The sequence below is a fragment of the Neolamprologus brichardi genome, chromosome 5 (assembly GCF_056152115.1).
Source record: "Neolamprologus brichardi isolate AB-2024 chromosome 5, ASM5615211v1, whole genome shotgun sequence".
NCBI lineage: Eukaryota > Metazoa > Chordata > Actinopteri > Cichliformes > Cichlidae > Neolamprologus > Neolamprologus brichardi.
Window position 1 is genome coordinate 33,865,262 of NC_142108.1, and position 17,449 is coordinate 33,882,710.

The window sequence follows — 17,449 nt, forward strand, 5'->3', positions numbered from 1 at the left end:
TCTGCTGCTGAAGGATACACTGTGCATCGCACTGCAGGATGGCCTCGTCTGGTTGGTTGGGGTGCTGCATTGCAATGGCTTGCGGGAATTCTCCCAGCATCCTTTGCTGGAAGGCTTCTAACCTTTCGTAGTCATGACCACGGCAGACAAACTCTTTGTTCTAGAGGCAATGAATCAAAAACAAACAGAAAAGATTAAGATGTTCATTTTTTAAAGCAGAAATCTTGAAGCCACCTCTTGAGTAACAAAACCTGCAGTTCCTGTAATGACCACTAGAGGCTGGATCCCAAAATGCTCTACAGCAGCCGTAAACATGTTTACTTCTCGCTTCATAACAGCTGTTTACTGGGTCATTGAGTTCAGATGTGGCAGCTCATCTACAGTCAATTACTAGCTTGACCAAAGTCCTTCTAGAAACAAGTCTATCCACCCTGCAGCCATCGAAATATCCTCAGAAAGTTTGCTCACTTTGCCCCAAAATAAGGTTTTAAAAGCTTTTTTCCTGGACGGCGTACGTCGTCTTCTGTGAGAAGTGAAACCATTAAGGCTTTCACTTTCTTTTCTAATGGAAAATTACTCAACGTCAAATAAAGTTAACGTGCAGTGTAAATGCTGCACAGTGCCATCACTCACTCTGAGGAAGAAAGGGAACTTCCTGCCGTAGAAGCCGACCCTGAAGAACTCGGGCTCCAGGCGCTGCTGCTCCATGATGTTGTCGTAATAGGCCGCCTCCATTTTCTGCAGGTAAAGGTCGCGGGGGGAAGATTGTGAGATCTGATAATTAATATTTCCTTATCATATGAAAGATCTAAAAGATTCTTGATGTAAGTGTTGTTGGGGCTCACCCGTATCCAGCTGAGACTTTGGTAGTCATACAGGGATTCGTACTGGAAGGCCAGCTCCCTGCACAGAGGAATGCCGTACTCCCAACACTGAGGACACACAAACACACAAAACCATGGAGGCGCTGATGTTTGAAGCAAAACCACAACAACTAACGAACTGCCTTTAACTGCAGCGAGCTGATTGGTTACCAGATAACACTTTACATACTGACCCCGTGCTTAATAGAGTGTGAAGACGCAGCAAGTGTCTAATATGAAAGTAGTTGCTGCTTTTGAAACTGGCACCTTGTAAAACCAAGACTGGCACCCCGGTGTTAGATAAGATAACATACCTTTATTAGTCCCACAAGGGGAAATTTCACAAGGCTGCCGACCTATTGCACGCAATGGCGGCGCCATCTTACCCTCCGACCATACATACATTACACAAAAACATCACACGGGGAAGACAGGTCAGAGAGGTATAACAATGGAAAAATGCACCACATGAGGAAAGATAAGGAGAAAAAAATGTACACAGAGCACATGAAGAAACTCTTAATACATCAAAGAAACACATGACAAGCAACAGGGGTGAAGGGTGAGAGACAGCCAGTGTAGACGGTGCATCCGGGCCTGCAGCATAAGCGCTGGTCTCCTTGATCCAGCTTTAGCATCGGAGGGGAATAAGCGTCGAAGGCGTTTGGAGGGGGGATGATTGTATGTCTGTGTGTGTGTATATGTGTGTGTGTGTGTCCGTCCAGAGTTCAGCTGAGACAGTGTCCTTCGCCCTGCTAGGCTAAGTAAACAGTCTTCCAGCCGACCCAGGTGGCCTTGCATGGAGTGGGAGGAACAGTCTAAACACAGTCGTTATCAGGGTGTTGTTGTTCAGCTCCAGCCTTGAGACCACAGCTGGCGCCGAGAGGGTATCCGCATGAAGTGATGATGGTTTTTACTTTAGTGCGAACAGCTCATATGAATTTCAAAGCTGTTCTACAGTCCGACACTGGTCTCTCAATCTCCCGTTGGAGAGCCGCGAGCTTCTCCAAGAGCCGTGAGCTAGCAAACTGTAAACAGTCTGTGTGGGGAAGTTTTAAGGAAGAAGTCGTTTCATGTGCAAATCAGATGCATGATTTTAGTTCACTGCTCATGTAAGCTTAGCTTTAGACAGTTCATTTGCAGAATTCTCTTCATATGTTACAAGAAAGTGTAACATAGTGTGAAGGTGCAGCTCCTAATATAAAAGTTTAATACAGAGAATCAGAAGCTCCGGGCGAGAAGTGAAGGTGGTTAAAACAAATCTGTGGATAAAATAGGTGATGATGTCTCGTAGAGAAGGATTGATGCAATACAAGCAACCTGACAACTTTACATGTACATGTGGGACTGATAGAAGCTGACTGAATTTCAATTAGAGAAGGAAAAAGCCCACAGAGGCTGCTGTTGCTGGTTTTGGCGCTTTATAAATAAATTCAATTAAACTGAAAACTCAGTCGACTCACGTTTGAAACGGTTTATTACAGTTACTTTATAAAAATGTGTATAAAACTGAGCTGCGTTCACAATTTTTGGAGGATGGCCCAAAGAGCCCTCTAGTGGATAATGTGGGTGTTGCACAGGTGGAAACAGCAGATATGTCAGAGTGAGACTTTACAGCAGACGGCACGTTAGGATGAGAGTGAGGCCTACTGTGGGTGGCAGAGAACAGCTGAGCTCAGCTTCATTTCTCTTTTGTTAAAAAAATATTTCATTAGTCAATAAAATAATTAAAATGACATATTTATAAATCTCCTTTTAAAACTCATGTTAAGCTAACTTAATGTTTCCATTAATGAAGCAGCTCGTGACCTCTAAAGCCCACGCTGACCGTGTCACGCCCTCACCTTCCCCTTGTTGAAGTAGTGGATGACTTTCCTGCAGAGTCCCTCCTTGCGGTGCCACTCGGTCTGAGCAGGATAATGCAGGAACTCCTTCAGAGGACGCTCGTCCCAGTGCAGCAGCTCCCAGTATAACAGCAGGGTGAACGCGGCCTCTGCAGACAAACACGGAGCCCAGAGAGCGTCAGCCTGGCGTTTGTCACACGTTCTGTTCGTGAGTGACTGATTCTGCTGTACCTGTGTAGTTCTCCGCCTGCAGATGCATGTCACACAGTTTGTGGATGTAGCGGATGTACATCTCCTCCTTGTTGATCTCTGACTTGTAGAAGTTCTGAGAAGAAACAAAACAGACAATCAATGCACTTCCTGTGTTTATGCACTGATTTAAACCTGGGATGCCAAACGCTGCAAATACCCACTCGATAGCCCAAGGTCTGAATCATCTTCATCATTTTCAGACCTATTTATGGCATACTGTACCAAACCTATACGTTAGTTTTTTTGTTTGTTTGTTTGTTTGTTTGTTATGTAAATAATATGAAGAGGATCGAGTGTAGACCAACTGAATGTGGAAAACATGAGAATTATTCTTGAAGGCTGTTTATTTATTTAGAACTGGACGGTTTAATAAATGTGAAGCAGCTTGGAAAGAAAAGTGTCTGGACTTGTTTAAGTTTTCTTGAAGACGTTTCACCTTCATCCAAGAAGCTTCTTCAGTTCTAAGAACAGCTGGTGCAGAGTCCCAGATTTCAGCCCCATGGGGGCGTCTCCAAGAGGGTAAATGGCAGCCATGTTTATGAAGTGACTGTTTCCAATGCAGAGGTCTGATCCTGGCACAAAATAGGAGAGCCACCTCGACGGGACAAAACTCGGCTGTCCATCTGCACATAAAGGTCAAAGGTCACTCTCTCGAGGATGCCAATGTTCACATTCTGGACAGAGAGGACAGATGGTTTGAAAGAGGAGTGATCCTCGTGTACAGGATCAATATGGGGTCCATGACCCTCTTGGGGGGTCACTCCCATAGGCCTTAAATCTGGGACTCTCCACGAGTTGCTCTTAGAACTGAAGAAGCTTCTCGGATGAAACGTTTTCAAGCAACTTAAAGAAGTCCAGACGCTTTTCTTTCCAAGCTCCTTAGACTACGATGAGCTGGATGACTGAGAACCTTCACAGACAATAAATGTGAACACTTTCTGAACTCAGTATTTTAGTGATGTCGCTGATTTAAAGGTCTTACCAGGAGGTTAACTGTGCAGCCAATCTTCTTGTTTTCTGTTTCATCTCCCTTCATACAGTCCCTGAAAAAATGAAACCAAGTTGATAAAAATTCAAACTTCCACACTTACTTATGAACCTCTGCTTTTATTAACTTGGGTGGGTGTTCTCATTTAGCCCAAGCTCCAAGACACTTTTTCCTATGATAGACGTCACGAGATGCCCAACAAGTTTGCAAACAACAAGAAGATTGTTTTTGAAGACGGATATAAATATAGGTACTGCAGGGGACATGACTAAGTGCTGGTATTCTACAGACTAAGACTTTTATATGATGGCCCCGTATATGACCTGGGTCTCATAGTGTTTAAAGTTTCTTTGCTCAGTTTAAAGACATTTAAAGGCACAACAACAAAACCAAACTTTCTATGACTTATGGAGCATAATTATCACAGATCAGTGAGCATAAACTACCACAGAATCATTTATGTCCTATGAATACAAAGGCTTTACTGTACCGGTAGTCGAGCAGTCGCTCCATCAGTCGTGTGACGGAGGTAACGAAGGAGATGCCCGTCTCTCTCCACGTCTCCTGCTCGATCTTCTCCAGCAGGCTGCAAGAAGCACGCAACAAATTACACACTGGAAACAGTTTAAACTGTGGGGACAAACCCACCACATGCCTCTGGACATACTGTGTGTAAGCTAGGGCTGCCACAAACGATTATTTTGATAGTCGACTAGTCACCGATTATTTTTGCGATTAGTCAACTAATCAGATCATCATCCATTGGACATAAAACGTACAGCTTATTGCACCAGCAGCATCTGCTCTTATATAACTATCATTAGCTTACAGCTTGAAGTGTTTAAGGTATATGCTAACTAAAAATAAAGACAAGATGGTAGTTTATTAAATTTTAATGAAATTTGCAGATTGTTTTGGTGGAGTTTAATAAACTCAGCTGTCTGCTCCTTGCTATCTAAAATATAACAGGACACTGGAGGACATTCTCGAGCATCTCTTTAATCTCAGCCAAACCGATTTACTCAGGAACAAATAAAATACTAAAGAAAGCCAAACAATAACATTTTTAAGTTATCTAAGTGACTTATATATCATGTTTAACCTGAGTAGCGAAAGACGGCGGTGGGTTTGAAAACGAGTCCGGTGTTCCCACTAGTGAGCCTTGCCCCCGGCTAGCTATTGAGCTAGTGGGTAACAGACGTCTCCGAAAACGTCGGAGCGCTTTTGAAAATATGTGGTGTCTTCATAAACTGAGCAGATATTTGAGGTTTACACAGCTACATTCTCGCCTGAAAATATGTTAAACGTTTATTTTGTGACCCAGAAAGAATAATAAGAGTAATATTAAAACTAACTAGCTGCCGCCATTGTTGGAAACTGAGCTGGGCTGCGCTATGAATTCTGGGACACAGCTTCTTCTTCTTCGGGGTTTAACGGCATCTGGCATCCTTCTACATGCAGTGCTGCCATCTTCTGTTTCAGTCCGTTATTACACTCTTAAATCCTACTACTTATTCCTGCGTCTTTTGTGATCTTACAAAGCTTCTAACGACGCGTCGACTATTAAATCAGTCGTTGACGATTTTGATAGTCGACGTAATCGTGACTAGTCGACTAATTGTGGCAGCCCTAGTGTAAGCACATGTGAAAGTGTGTCGACAATGTTCTACTTTAAAAAGGACGTCAAAAAGTTCAACAAGAGCAATAAATGAAGCCAAATCTGATGTTTCATGTTTTACTGTAAAGTTTTTGTCCTGTGTTGTGAGCCATCATTGCTACAAAGTTCTCCATCAGGGAGTTAACAAAGGCTTCACTGAAGGCCCGACAGACTCACAACAATGTCAGGTTAGCAGATAAGAACAGTCAGTGTTAGCAGCGTATATCTGCCCATGTGCAGGGAGTGTCATACCTGGGGTAAGGCCCAAACAGCTGGGTTCTAGTCCCGCAGCAGACAAAGCAAACACACAAAGAGAGTGTTAGAGCAGAAAACTGAGAGTTAATTTCTGTTATCAAAGAGAGAAAAGAGCAGCGGGGCAGAGGGATTCACTCCAGGTTAAAAACAGAAACACGAGGAAGTCAAAGTCTGCGTTCCTCACAGCAAACCGAAGAGCTCCCTGTAGTTCTCGTCTCCTTTCCCCTCCGACACCAAACTGTCCAGCTTGTCGATCAGCTCAGCCTCCACCTGCACGCACGTACACAAACGCTCTGACTTCCTCTGCTTTTCTATGAACGACCTGAACGGTCTCTGTACAGCTCAGCGTGCGCTCCTGTACCTGTTTGAAGTTCCCATTCTTGCGCTGCTCCCAGTCCATCATGTCATGGAAAATCGGGATCATGATGTTTCGCACCTCCACCTGCGGGACCAGCGTCACTCCCAGGAACGGACCGATCATCCCGGGAATGAAGTGGATCTTATTCTCACCTGAAACACGTTTCAAACATTTAATCAGTCAAACTTAAGTCAGACGCAACAGTTTAAACCCGACGAGAGGATCGTACCCAGATTCTGCCACATGCTGAAAAGCTCGTAGGTCATCATCACTCTCATGTCACCGTATCTGCAAACAGATGAGATCTCAGTCACTTTACTTATCGGATCAAACAGTCTCTGTATTACTGACTGACTCAGTAACAGCTGTTATATTTGTTTGCAGTGGTAAATCAAATTTAATCATTTAAATTAGTTTTCTTATTATGACTCAAGCTGTTCACTTTCTGACCACACTGAAACATTTAACAGCAAAATACACATTTAAAAAGAAACAGAGTAAAATGTATTTTAATCTCGACTCCCTCGTTTCTTAATATGCATCAGCCTTGTTTTGCTCTAATTCTGACAATTCTTGAAAGTGAAAATGAAAAGTGGAGGAACTTCCAGAGCCCAAGGAGACGCTGCGGTCCCTGGAAATATTTTGTGGAAAGAGCTAATGGAGAAGGGAAATAAGCTTTTCCTGGATTAAATGTTTTTCTGTAGGACTGATAAAGTAAGTTGGCATGTTTGGATGCTTCAAAGAAGAAAACTGACTCTCAGCATTTTCCCAGCAGTTAACATCCAACGTCTGTATGAATGTGTGTGTTGCCACGTACAGAACAGAAAAGATGTTTGGAGGACAAAATCTCCAACAGAGGAAAATCTCGTCGTAGCACATCGTTCAGATTGTTGTCAGACTTCAGGCACTGTGGATTATGGTGTTACCCTCCTGGACTGCTAACATCAGGAAATGTTTTACCAAGAACATCCACGGTGTGGTGCATTTTAATGACAATGACATCAGTGAAACAAACAGCACCGTGAGGCAGCTGTTGTTGTGATTGTGTGCTATATAAATAAAATTGAACTGAATTGAAATTAGAGGTCCTCGCTGGCTTGGTCATGATAACAAACAAGCGTCTGCTGCCACAGCTCAGCTTCATCTGATGTTTCACTTCGATCGTCCACAAAAACCCAACAAATGACCAACTTAGTCTCCTTCGAGCCTGCATGTGCAGCTCTTACCTTTGCAGTGTAGTGTCTGTCCATGCAACCACCCACTGATGACAGGGATCTAACCCTCACATACTCATCAATGTGAAACACGGTGATGTGGACCCAAACCAACACAGCAGGCACTACTGTTTTTTCCTTTAATCTGTCAATCTTCAATTAATGGGAACATAGCAGGAAGTGTCAAGTTTACAGATATTACAGTGAATTAAAAAATAAAAACTAGGTATTTAAAATGATTTTGGTTGACTGACATAAACATAAAAACTGAATGAACTGAAAGAATTTTGTTTTCTTACAAAAGCAAAAGAACATAAAAAAAACCAAGAAAATATCTTTTACCCTTCAGTCAAATTTGTCATTACATCCTGTCTGATGGAGCTGTTATTAACCTCTGTCTCTCTTCCACAGCATGTCTTTATCCTGTCTTCCTTCTCTCACCCCAACCAATCACAGCAGATGGCCCCGCCCCTCCCTGAGCCTGGTTCTGCCGGAGGTTTCTTCCTGTTAAAAGGGAGTTTTTCCTTCCCACTGTCGCCAAAGTGCTGCTCATAGGGGGTCATATGATTGTTGGGTTTTTCTCTGTATCTATGAAGCGCCTCGAGGCGACTTTTGTTGTGATTTGGCGCTATATAAATAAAATTTAATTGAATTGAATTGTGTGTGTGTCCTTACTTGTCTAAGACCTTCTTCCTCTTAGCAGGACTCAAATTTTCCAACTGTAAACTGGGCTGGTTGATGTAGAGCACCGCCAGGCTGAAGTAGGAATTCCACACCTGCACACACACACACACACACACACACACACACTGCTAACGCCACAGCCCTCACTCTTTGCACCCGTCAGTTTTTACATAATGAAGTTATGAAGTTGACATTTTACAAAACTTCTGCCTCACGTCTGTTTCAGTCTCAGTAAATCAGCAGCTTCAGTTCAGTCTAACAGAGTTTGGAGCTTTGTTTCATGAAACCACAAAATAGTGACGATATAAAAGAAATAATCTGAATTATATTCATGATTTAGAAAAACAACGTTAGTGTTAGTAGTGAGGAGACTCAAAGAGAGGGGAGGACGGCAGCTTTGTCAGACACTTGGGTGGGTTTTGTTACACGTGGTCGTTTCCACTGTTATCAGTCACTGTGGTTTGTGCGACCCTGACAGGGTGACGTTAAGTTCAAACTCAAAATTCAAATTTTATTTGTCACACACATAATCATACACAGTACGACATGTTGTGCAATGCCCGACCATTAAACTAAACTACAGAAATTGACAAGATTTATAAAATTTACAGTAAAAAATTTGCAGTTAAATAAAAAAGGTTCTAACAGATGTAACAATAAATTAAGAATTTAACTAAGAAACAAAGACTAAACTAAGAGTTAAAGGTAAATGATGAAGTAGACGTTACCTTAAAGTCAAAGTCGGCTTCTGTAAAGTTCTTGTGCAGAGCAGGAGAGAGGTACTGCACTGTGGTCAGGATGATGCTGCACAAACACACACATGCTTTGATATTTACTCCAAAGATCCAGCAGCGATCGCACTCAGTCAACGCTCGTGTATTTCCAGCCTGTAGGTAAGTTGGTGTCTTACTTGCTGGTGAGGAGTCTCATGATGTTCCAGTCTCGGGGGAAGATGCTGAGCTTCATCAGGTTTCTAAACACACACATAATCTTCAGCAGAAACTCCTGAGCGGAGGGAAAGAGACGAGAGCGTGAGTTAAAAATAAAACCTCTCCCTGTTGTAATGTTTCACAGTGAGTCAGGACTGCTGTACCTTCAGCTCATCTTTGCTCTGAAAGTTTTCCATCAGGTGCTGGAAGTGGATATCTGTCATCTGACGGAGGAGCGACAGGAGGCAGGACACGTACTCGCCCTGTCAACAGGAAGCAGGGCAGTCATGTAAGTGCAGGGAAACACGAAGGAGTCAACAGTGAGGTGATGCACCAGGATGAGTCGGGCTCTTTCCCAAACTGACTCCTCTTTATTAGCCTCTCTGCTGCCACAACTTTATGTTTCAGTAACTTTTTCCAGCCTTTGTGTAAAGATAAATCTGCAGCGCTACACACGACACGAGGAAATACAAGTTCACTTTTTTCTAAAGGGCGCTAAATAATCCTCACTCACGCAAACTTCATCAAACTTCTGTGTTGATCTACTGCATTAAAATGCTGAAGTTCAGAGGATGGATTCGTGTTTGAATCTAGTTTTTATCACCACCTAATCTGGATAAAGAAAGATTGTAGTCTGACCGAAGTGAGACCCTGCAGGAAAGCCGGCGCCTCCATCTGGGAGGAGGAACGACGGAGAACGAAGCAGCTGATCCAAAATAAAAACACAAAATCTTTCTGTGTCGCGTCGACACCAATAAGGCATAAAATGAACTGCATTACACCAAAGAATGACATAAACTATAAAGTTGCAAGAACGTTTTTAACATGATTATAATTTCTATAAAAATTATAAATACCTATCTACTAAACTTTAACTGTCAATTTATCGTTTATAATGACATAAATATAATCCATCCATCCATTCGCTACTGCTTATCCTTTTCAGGGTTGCGGGGGGCGCTGGAGCCTATCCCAGCTGTCATAGGGCGAGAGGCGGGGTACACCCTGGACAGGTCGCCAGTCTGTCGCAGGGCCAACACACAGGGACAGACAACCATTCACACTCACTTTCACACCTAGTGACAATTTGGATTATCCAATTAACCTATCCCCACAAGCTGCATGTTTTTGGACGGTGGGAGGAAGCCGGAGTACCCGGAGGGAACCCACGCAAACACGGGGAGAACATGCAAACTCCACACAGAAAGACCTGATGGTGGAATTGAACTCAGGACCTTCTTGCTGTGCGGCAACAGTGCTAACCACCGTGCTGCCCATAAATATAATATTAGCAAAAATTGTTTGTAAACACTTCTTTGGACTCTTTTTTTCTCATTTTTATTCATTGCTTTGTTTATTCTTGCTTCCTTGTTAAGCAGGAGGGCAGGAGACGAGCAGACTGAGACTGAGCCAAAGATGAAATGAATGTAAATGAAGGTGAACAGTCAATAAAAATGCATCAAATTTACAAAATACAAATGAACCCAGACGACTCAGATTCACACATCTGTGATTCATCGTTCTGCACAGTAATACAAATAAAGATGGAAGTTCTTTAAAGCATGCACAAAGAGACGTAACAGCAGGATGGGTCAGTGATGATGATGATGGAGTAGGAGAGGGCAATATTGACAAAACCAACAGTTTTCATTTTTATTTTAACACTTTTCGCTTCTCTCAGATCTCCCGTCTCTTATTTTGCTGCCATCATGTAACTGTACGACAGTATGAAGGGACAACATGAATATAATATTGCCCTGCCCTACAGCAGACAGACAGTCAGACGGATGCAGGGTGGATGAGGGGCCGGGAGGTGACGTAGTAGTAGTCATATTGTTAGTTACTAACAGTGATCTCAGCGGTGCACTGCGGACAGCGTTGACCCCTTACCGCCTCCTGCGATTGGCTCTTGCTCATGATTGACAGCAGGCTTTGCAGGAGGACGTCCAACAGGGACTCCACCATCATCTCCACCTCCTCCTGCACCGACGTGTCCTGGAAGAAGAGACGAAGGAAAGGAGACATAAAGAAAAGGAAACCAGAGCAGAGAAATAAGGACGGCTGCTCTCTGTGCGTTTCATGTACTTTTATAAGGGTTAGTATCCAATAATGAATTTTGAAGGTTTTTGCTGCAGCTGTGTCTCACACATTCCTGCTCCTCAGAGGACAAACCTGACTGAAGGCTCACTGCAACACTAAACATTCCCAGTATGTAATGGAAATAAACACTGGTTTTTCACTGGTGCTCACGAATTTCAGTTTCAGTTCAGATCAGATGAAAGTGTCCAAATACTTCAGAGACTTCAGTGCACCAAAAGCAACGCCTCAGAAGAGAAGAGCGGTTTGTTTGGCCTGCAGGGGATCTATGAACGTTTCACTACTTTAATAACAAAGTTCCTGTTAGATTTGGCAGTTTTTGTCCTCCTGTGAAACTTTTTATCATGTAAACATTTAATAAATGAAGTGCTGGTTTTATTCTAACTTACTTGGTTACGTCTCCATTATTGCATTTGTTCTGCATTTTCTTTCTGATGATCTTTTATTAATTATACTTCAGCCACAGATGATAATTAGGAGTTAAAGTTAAAGTAAATCATCGTCGCAGCAGCGTGAGCAACTTCTGAAAGATTAACTATATTCTATATTTTCTTAAGCATCATCTTTGGTGACTGCACCCCCAAGCACCCCTGCAACACCATCATCAACTTTGCAGACGACACCACTCTGATGTGCTTCATCACCAACGATGATGACACCGCCTGCAGGGATGAGGCCCAGCGGCTGGCAGAATGGTGTAACTACAATAACCTCACCCTAAACACCAAGAAAACCAAGGAAGTGGTCATGGACTTCTGCAAAACAAGAACTGATCCCCCTCCCCTCTCCATAGATGGTGACTATGTGGTTGCACATGCTGTGCTGGTGCACGCCATCCCTGTGTGGTACGCTGGTTGCACAACAGCTGACAAGAAAAGACTACAGAGGGTCATCAGATCTGCAGAGAAGGTGATCAGCTCTCCACTCTCCTCCCTGGACTTGCCAGCTCAAGATGTCTCTCCAGAGCCAGAGCAGTTATAAAGCACCACCTCCACCCTAACCACCACCCGACAACATCCTGCCCTCTGGAAAAGGTTCAGATCCATCAGGTGCAAAACAAAGAGACTAAAGAACAGCTTCTTCCTGTGAGCTGTCAGAACTCTTAATGCAAACTAAGAGTGTGCACAGACTTCTCCAACGCATCCACCCTGACGCTGCTGTTGATCAACGATGTGCAATATCTCAGTCTCTCCATGTTCTGTGCAACATTTCTCTGGTGCATGTGTAATATTTAGGTCTCAGTGGAATCACCATCTCCAAACCTAAATGACCATAGCCCCTCCACCCTTATTTATGTATTACAGTATATTATATAACTGCCCTTGTATATAGCCCCACAATGTTTCTGTTTCAATGTTTCCTATGCATACAGCATGTATGTAGTTCACTCACATATATATTGCTTTTTTCTTCCCTCGTTGTTTATTTTCTCTTCTTTACTTTTGCACCTTTGTGCTCCAGCTACCCAATTTCGCTGTGCAACAAACTGCACAATGACAATAAAACTCTAAGTCTTGAAGTTCTGTTTGTTCAGTTCACATGAAACAGCAAGTCTGCAGTATTTACGGTGGGCTTCCTGTTCATGTTCTAACCACAGCAGCGCCACATCAACAAAGACCACCATCACACAACTGCAGCCACAATCTGAACATCATGTTTGTCTCTGTATGATTTCTCCTTCAAATCCTTCCTTAGCCTCACGATGTTTGAAAAGTGCTTATTGATTTTTTGATATGCAGCTGTAGTCATGAATTCTTTTTTTCTTGCAAAGGCACGAACATTTGTCCGTCTTTGCACAAAACTAGCAGACCAAATCACATGAAATTTAGTGGAGCAGAGGCTCATGGGAAAACAAAGGACTCATCTGGTTCACCTTCTACAAAACTGCAAAACCAGGACTGGCCTCAGCAGGGAATGACTTCTTTCTTCTAGCTCCTGGGATAAGTTTCCTTTCAAACCCCACAATGACACTCAGATTTGAATGCAGCGGTGTTTTGAGCGTGTGTGTGTGTGTCTGTGTTACCAGCGAGCTGGTCTTGATGATAGAGAATATAGAGCTGAGTATTCCAGAGCAGATGAGAAGTTCTTTCTGTTGCCTCAAGTGCAGGTGGATGTGATGCAGGACCACAGGAAGTAGGATCCTCCGAGACTCTGAGGGAACACAAAACAGACACACAAGTTTACTTCAGTTCAGGTTTATTTGAGAAGGAACACACACACGTTACATTATGGCGGTTAGGGTGTCTGTGGATCGTAACCCAACAACATCGCTGGTGTTCACTGGAACGACAGGTCAGCGATGCTGCTCAGAGGGAGTCGGCCGCCTGCTCGTCTGGTCTGGTTTATGTCCTGAAACAAATCCATCTGAAAACTGCGCAGCTCTTCAAGCTTTTGTGGCTACAAGTTAAAGGTTACTGTCAAGTTAGTGCCATGAAACAGATTTCACACTGATAGCACAAATATCACTTCCCACATCTTTCTGATACATCGTTATTATTACTCTATACCAGTGTTGGTCAAGTTACTTGAAAAAGTAATCAGTAACTAATTACTGATTACTTCCCCCCAAAAAGTAATCCCGTTACTTTACTGATTACTTATTTTCAAAAGTAATTAATTACTTAGTTACTTTTTAAAAACACGATTTACAACCTGAATAGGTGATAAAGTGATAGATCTTTCAGCCCAATTCTACTTTTTCTGCATAATCATCATACAAAATGTAATCAAATGGAAAAGTCTCTTTTTAAAACTTGTTTTATTAGTTTTAATCTTTTAACTTTATGCATCAAGCAAAAATTTAATTATATGCAACATTCTCTGACTGGAAGAAATTTGTTTAACATTTAAACCTATTTTCTGCACATTCCAGCACAGAAAATAAAATATTTTGTGTGTTTACACTCAGTCTTTCAAATAGATGCAAGTAAAACACAGCAGAAAATAAATAAAGTCAAAGACTAGCGGTCCTGTTGCTCTATTTTCACCTGTAAAGCAGGAGTGGGGTAGGCGGAGGTTTACCCTGGTGCAGGTGTGCCGCGGTCAGTGGAAGGATACGCAGTTTCTCTGTGAGTTTCCCATTACGTCTTTGCACTCGGAGCTTGTTTGGAAGTTTAGGGGTTTTTTTCGCTGTAAAAAGAAGTTTTCTTCCCACGCACAACGGACACTAATGTTTTTGACACTTTTTATGGAATCAAACTCAAAGTAAGGTCAGTACTTCCACGCTTTAAACGCTGCACGCTCATACTCTCTCTGCACTCGATATATGATCCATTGTTGATCTGCACACAGCTGTTGTCACGAACGTCGCACTCGCTTACGTCACTGTCATGAGACATTCTCGCAAAAAAATCACGGTTTTAGTAACGCAGTAACGCAGCGTTCCTATGGGAAAATAACGGTAATCTAATTACCGTTTTTGCGATAGTAATCCCTTACTTTACTCGTTACTTGAAAAAAGTTACTTGTAACGCGTTACTGCCCATCTCTGCTCTATACTATTACTGTTAAAATGAGAATTATGTAATGTTGCTTTTATCAGATGAAACACTTTCTGGTCTTTGGAACAATATTTTCTGTTCAGTGAAGTCACTGACTGACATGAAAGCAGATGAGCGTCTGCAGCCACACACAGTGAGTAAGATGGTGGTTTCAGGTACGCCTGGTGTATATCGATTCTAGAAACATTTAATGTCAGTGGGGAGAAAAAAAAACAGGGAGGCAATGACGGGTTAACTACACACAAACACCAGAGACAACGGCGACATAACAAAGTCACTTATTATCTGCATTTGAGTGGCTTCATGGCCGATTACACAGCAGAAATGTTGTTTAGCAACGTTAGCAGATGTGCCGTGTGGAGGTCCTCCCCCAGGAGGGTTCGAACATAAAGTTTCACCAGAAAGAATTTTGATGTGTCAGTTTGAGACTATTCAGCATCAGCTCGTGGTACTGAAACTGTCAGGCATTAATTTTGTACTTTGAAGTCAGTCTCACCTTCACATTAATACAGTAATTCAGTTCTGAGTCATATAGACACTCTCTTTTGCATTTGTGTGGGTTCACGATTTAGAGTGAAACTCAAAATTGAAAATGTCAGGTTGTAGCTGGGGACATAACCTCTTTAGATTAGCGTTCCCTGTTCAGAGATGGTAAATGTGCAGCACGTCACACAGAGCTGTGGTGACAGTAATGAAAGGTAACGTTACTTTATGCTGAGAAAAATACACGTGTCTGAACCATACAGCACTTTCACAACATGTTGGTTATGTAGACGGTTGATTTTAATTTGGCCACAGGTGGATGTGAGAGTTTGTTGTCACTCTGTGTTAGCCCTGTGACTAGGGCTGCCACGATTAGTCAACTATCAAAATCGTCGACGACTGATTTAATAGTCGACGCGTCGTTAGAAGCTTTGTAAGATCACAAAAGACGCAGGAATAAGTAGTAGGATTTAAGAGTGTAATAACGGACTGAAACAGAAGATGGCAGCACTGCATGTACAAGGATGCCAGATGCCGTTAAACCCCGAAGAAGAAGAAGCTGTGTCCCAGAATTCATAGCGCAGCCCAGCTCAGTTTCCAACAATGGCGGCAGCTAGTTAGTTTTAATATTACTCTTATTATTCTTTCTGGGTCACAAAATAAACGTTTAACATATTTTCAGGCGAGAATGTAGCTGTGTAAACCTCAAATATCTGCTCAGTTTATCAAGACACCACATATTTTCAAAAGCGCTCCGACGTTTTCGGAGACGTCTGTTACCCACTAGCTCGATAGCTAGCCGGGGGCTAGGCTCACTAGAGCCGTGAGAACACCGGACTCCCGGCTAATCGTTTTCAAACCCACCGCCGTCTTTCGCTACTCAGGTTAAACATGATATATAAGTCACTTAGATAACTTAAAAATGTTATTGTTTGGCTTTTTTTCAGTATTTTATTTGTTCCTGAGTAAATCAGTTTGGCTGAGATTAAAGTTATAGTTTTTACACAGCTGAATAAACTTCAAGCAGACAGCTGATTATCAGAAGTGTGAGATGCTGGAGAATTTACTCCGGTGTCCTGTTATATTTTAGATAGCAAGGAGTTTATTAAACTTCACTGAAACAATCTGCAAATTTCATTAAAATTTAATAAACTATCATCTTGTCTTTATTTTTAGTTAGCACATACCTTAAACACTTAAAGCTGTAAGCTAATGATAGTTATATAAGAGCAGATGCTGCTGGTGCAATAAGCTGTACGTTTTACGTCCAATGGATGATGATCTGATTAGTCGACTAATCGCAAAAAATAATCGGTGACTAGTCGACTATCAAAATAATCGTTTGTGGCAGCCCTACCTGTGACCCTGTGAGGGTGGACTCTTTCCCTGTGACTGCTGGGACCCCAAACTATCAGCTGTTAAGAGAATAAACTGATGGCTGGACCTCTAGTTGATGATGTATTTGGGTTGCTGCATGTTTGACTCGCTCTTGTTTGTTTTTAAAGTCATTCACAACCTTTATTTTGGTTTTAATAGTCCTGTGGCAAAAATCACAGCGCATTACATTAACAGACGAATGAATCCAAACATTTACCTGGGAAAGAGAAGAGCCGGCTGTCCACGGTCCGAGCTATGGACTGCAGCTTGACCACATCCATGGACTGTCCTATGTGCACCGTGGACGGCATGCTGCCCAGGGTGCCGCGCACAAACTCGGCCACCTCTTGCACCGTAAACATCTGCAGCAGCTCATCAAAGATGGCCGGGAACGAGTTTAAAAGTGCAGCCTGAGAATAAAAGGAGGGACAGAAGAGGTGTTACTGACAAGAGGGGAGAGGTTTATTTAGGGAGGAGGGCGCGAGGAGTCATAAATCCTTTCCATCCACACAGGTCAGCAGGTAGACATCTCTTCAGATTCAGCTATTACAGTTTTTAAAAAACAGCTCGTACGAAGAGGCACACAGAAGTTATTCCACAGCAGAAAACAAACCAGAGCTGAAAGTGAAAGGTTTGAAAAAAGGAAGACGAAGCACACACACTAGCAAGTCAGGGGTTTCAATCATTAATAACATGGTTTAAACAGAGTGAACGGGACACAAAGACGGATTTTAGCACAACAAAGAAGCTGCAGCAGACGTGGAGTTTTTGACAAACAGGTTCATTCTGGTGTGAACTCGACTCAAAGTGGCTCAAAACTGAAAGCTGCTGAACTCTGGATAAAAACATTTTCGGCCAATCTGAACTTCTGCTCGACTCTTTGTATTTTTATTTTAACTTACTAACAATATTTCACCTCTTCTAAAAATGAAGATAATTAAGCGTATG

General features: G+C 42.5%; 1 protein-coding gene across 3 annotated transcripts in view; it reads right to left on the minus strand.

Moving 5' to 3' along the window:
* Nucleotides 1-17,449, minus strand: part of LOC102797476 (dedicator of cytokinesis protein 3-like) — a 304,843-nt gene that overhangs the window by 18,279 nt on the left and 269,115 nt on the right. For all 3 annotated transcript variants that reach the window (XM_087841103.1, XM_087841105.1, XM_087841104.1), the window contains 18 exons: nt 16,719-16,911; nt 13,165-13,292; nt 10,893-11,039; nt 9,209-9,307; nt 9,026-9,120; nt 8,844-8,919; nt 8,107-8,207; nt 6,447-6,505; nt 6,221-6,369; nt 6,044-6,129; nt 5,857-5,883; nt 4,438-4,533; nt 3,942-4,002; nt 2,939-3,032; nt 2,708-2,856; nt 846-932; nt 634-738; nt 19-160 (listed from right to left, as the gene is read on the minus strand). In XM_087841103.1, the coding sequence (XP_087697229.1) occupies nt 19-160; nt 634-738; nt 846-932; nt 2,708-2,856; nt 2,939-3,032; nt 3,942-4,002; nt 4,438-4,533; nt 5,857-5,883; nt 6,044-6,129; nt 6,221-6,369; nt 6,447-6,505; nt 8,107-8,207; nt 8,844-8,919; nt 9,026-9,120; nt 9,209-9,307; nt 10,893-11,039; nt 13,165-13,292; nt 16,719-16,911 (1,894 nt within the window). The remainder of the gene's footprint in view (nt 1-18; nt 161-633; nt 739-845; nt 933-2,707; nt 2,857-2,938; nt 3,033-3,941; nt 4,003-4,437; nt 4,534-5,856; nt 5,884-6,043; nt 6,130-6,220; nt 6,370-6,446; nt 6,506-8,106; nt 8,208-8,843; nt 8,920-9,025; nt 9,121-9,208; nt 9,308-10,892; nt 11,040-13,164; nt 13,293-16,718; nt 16,912-17,449) is intronic.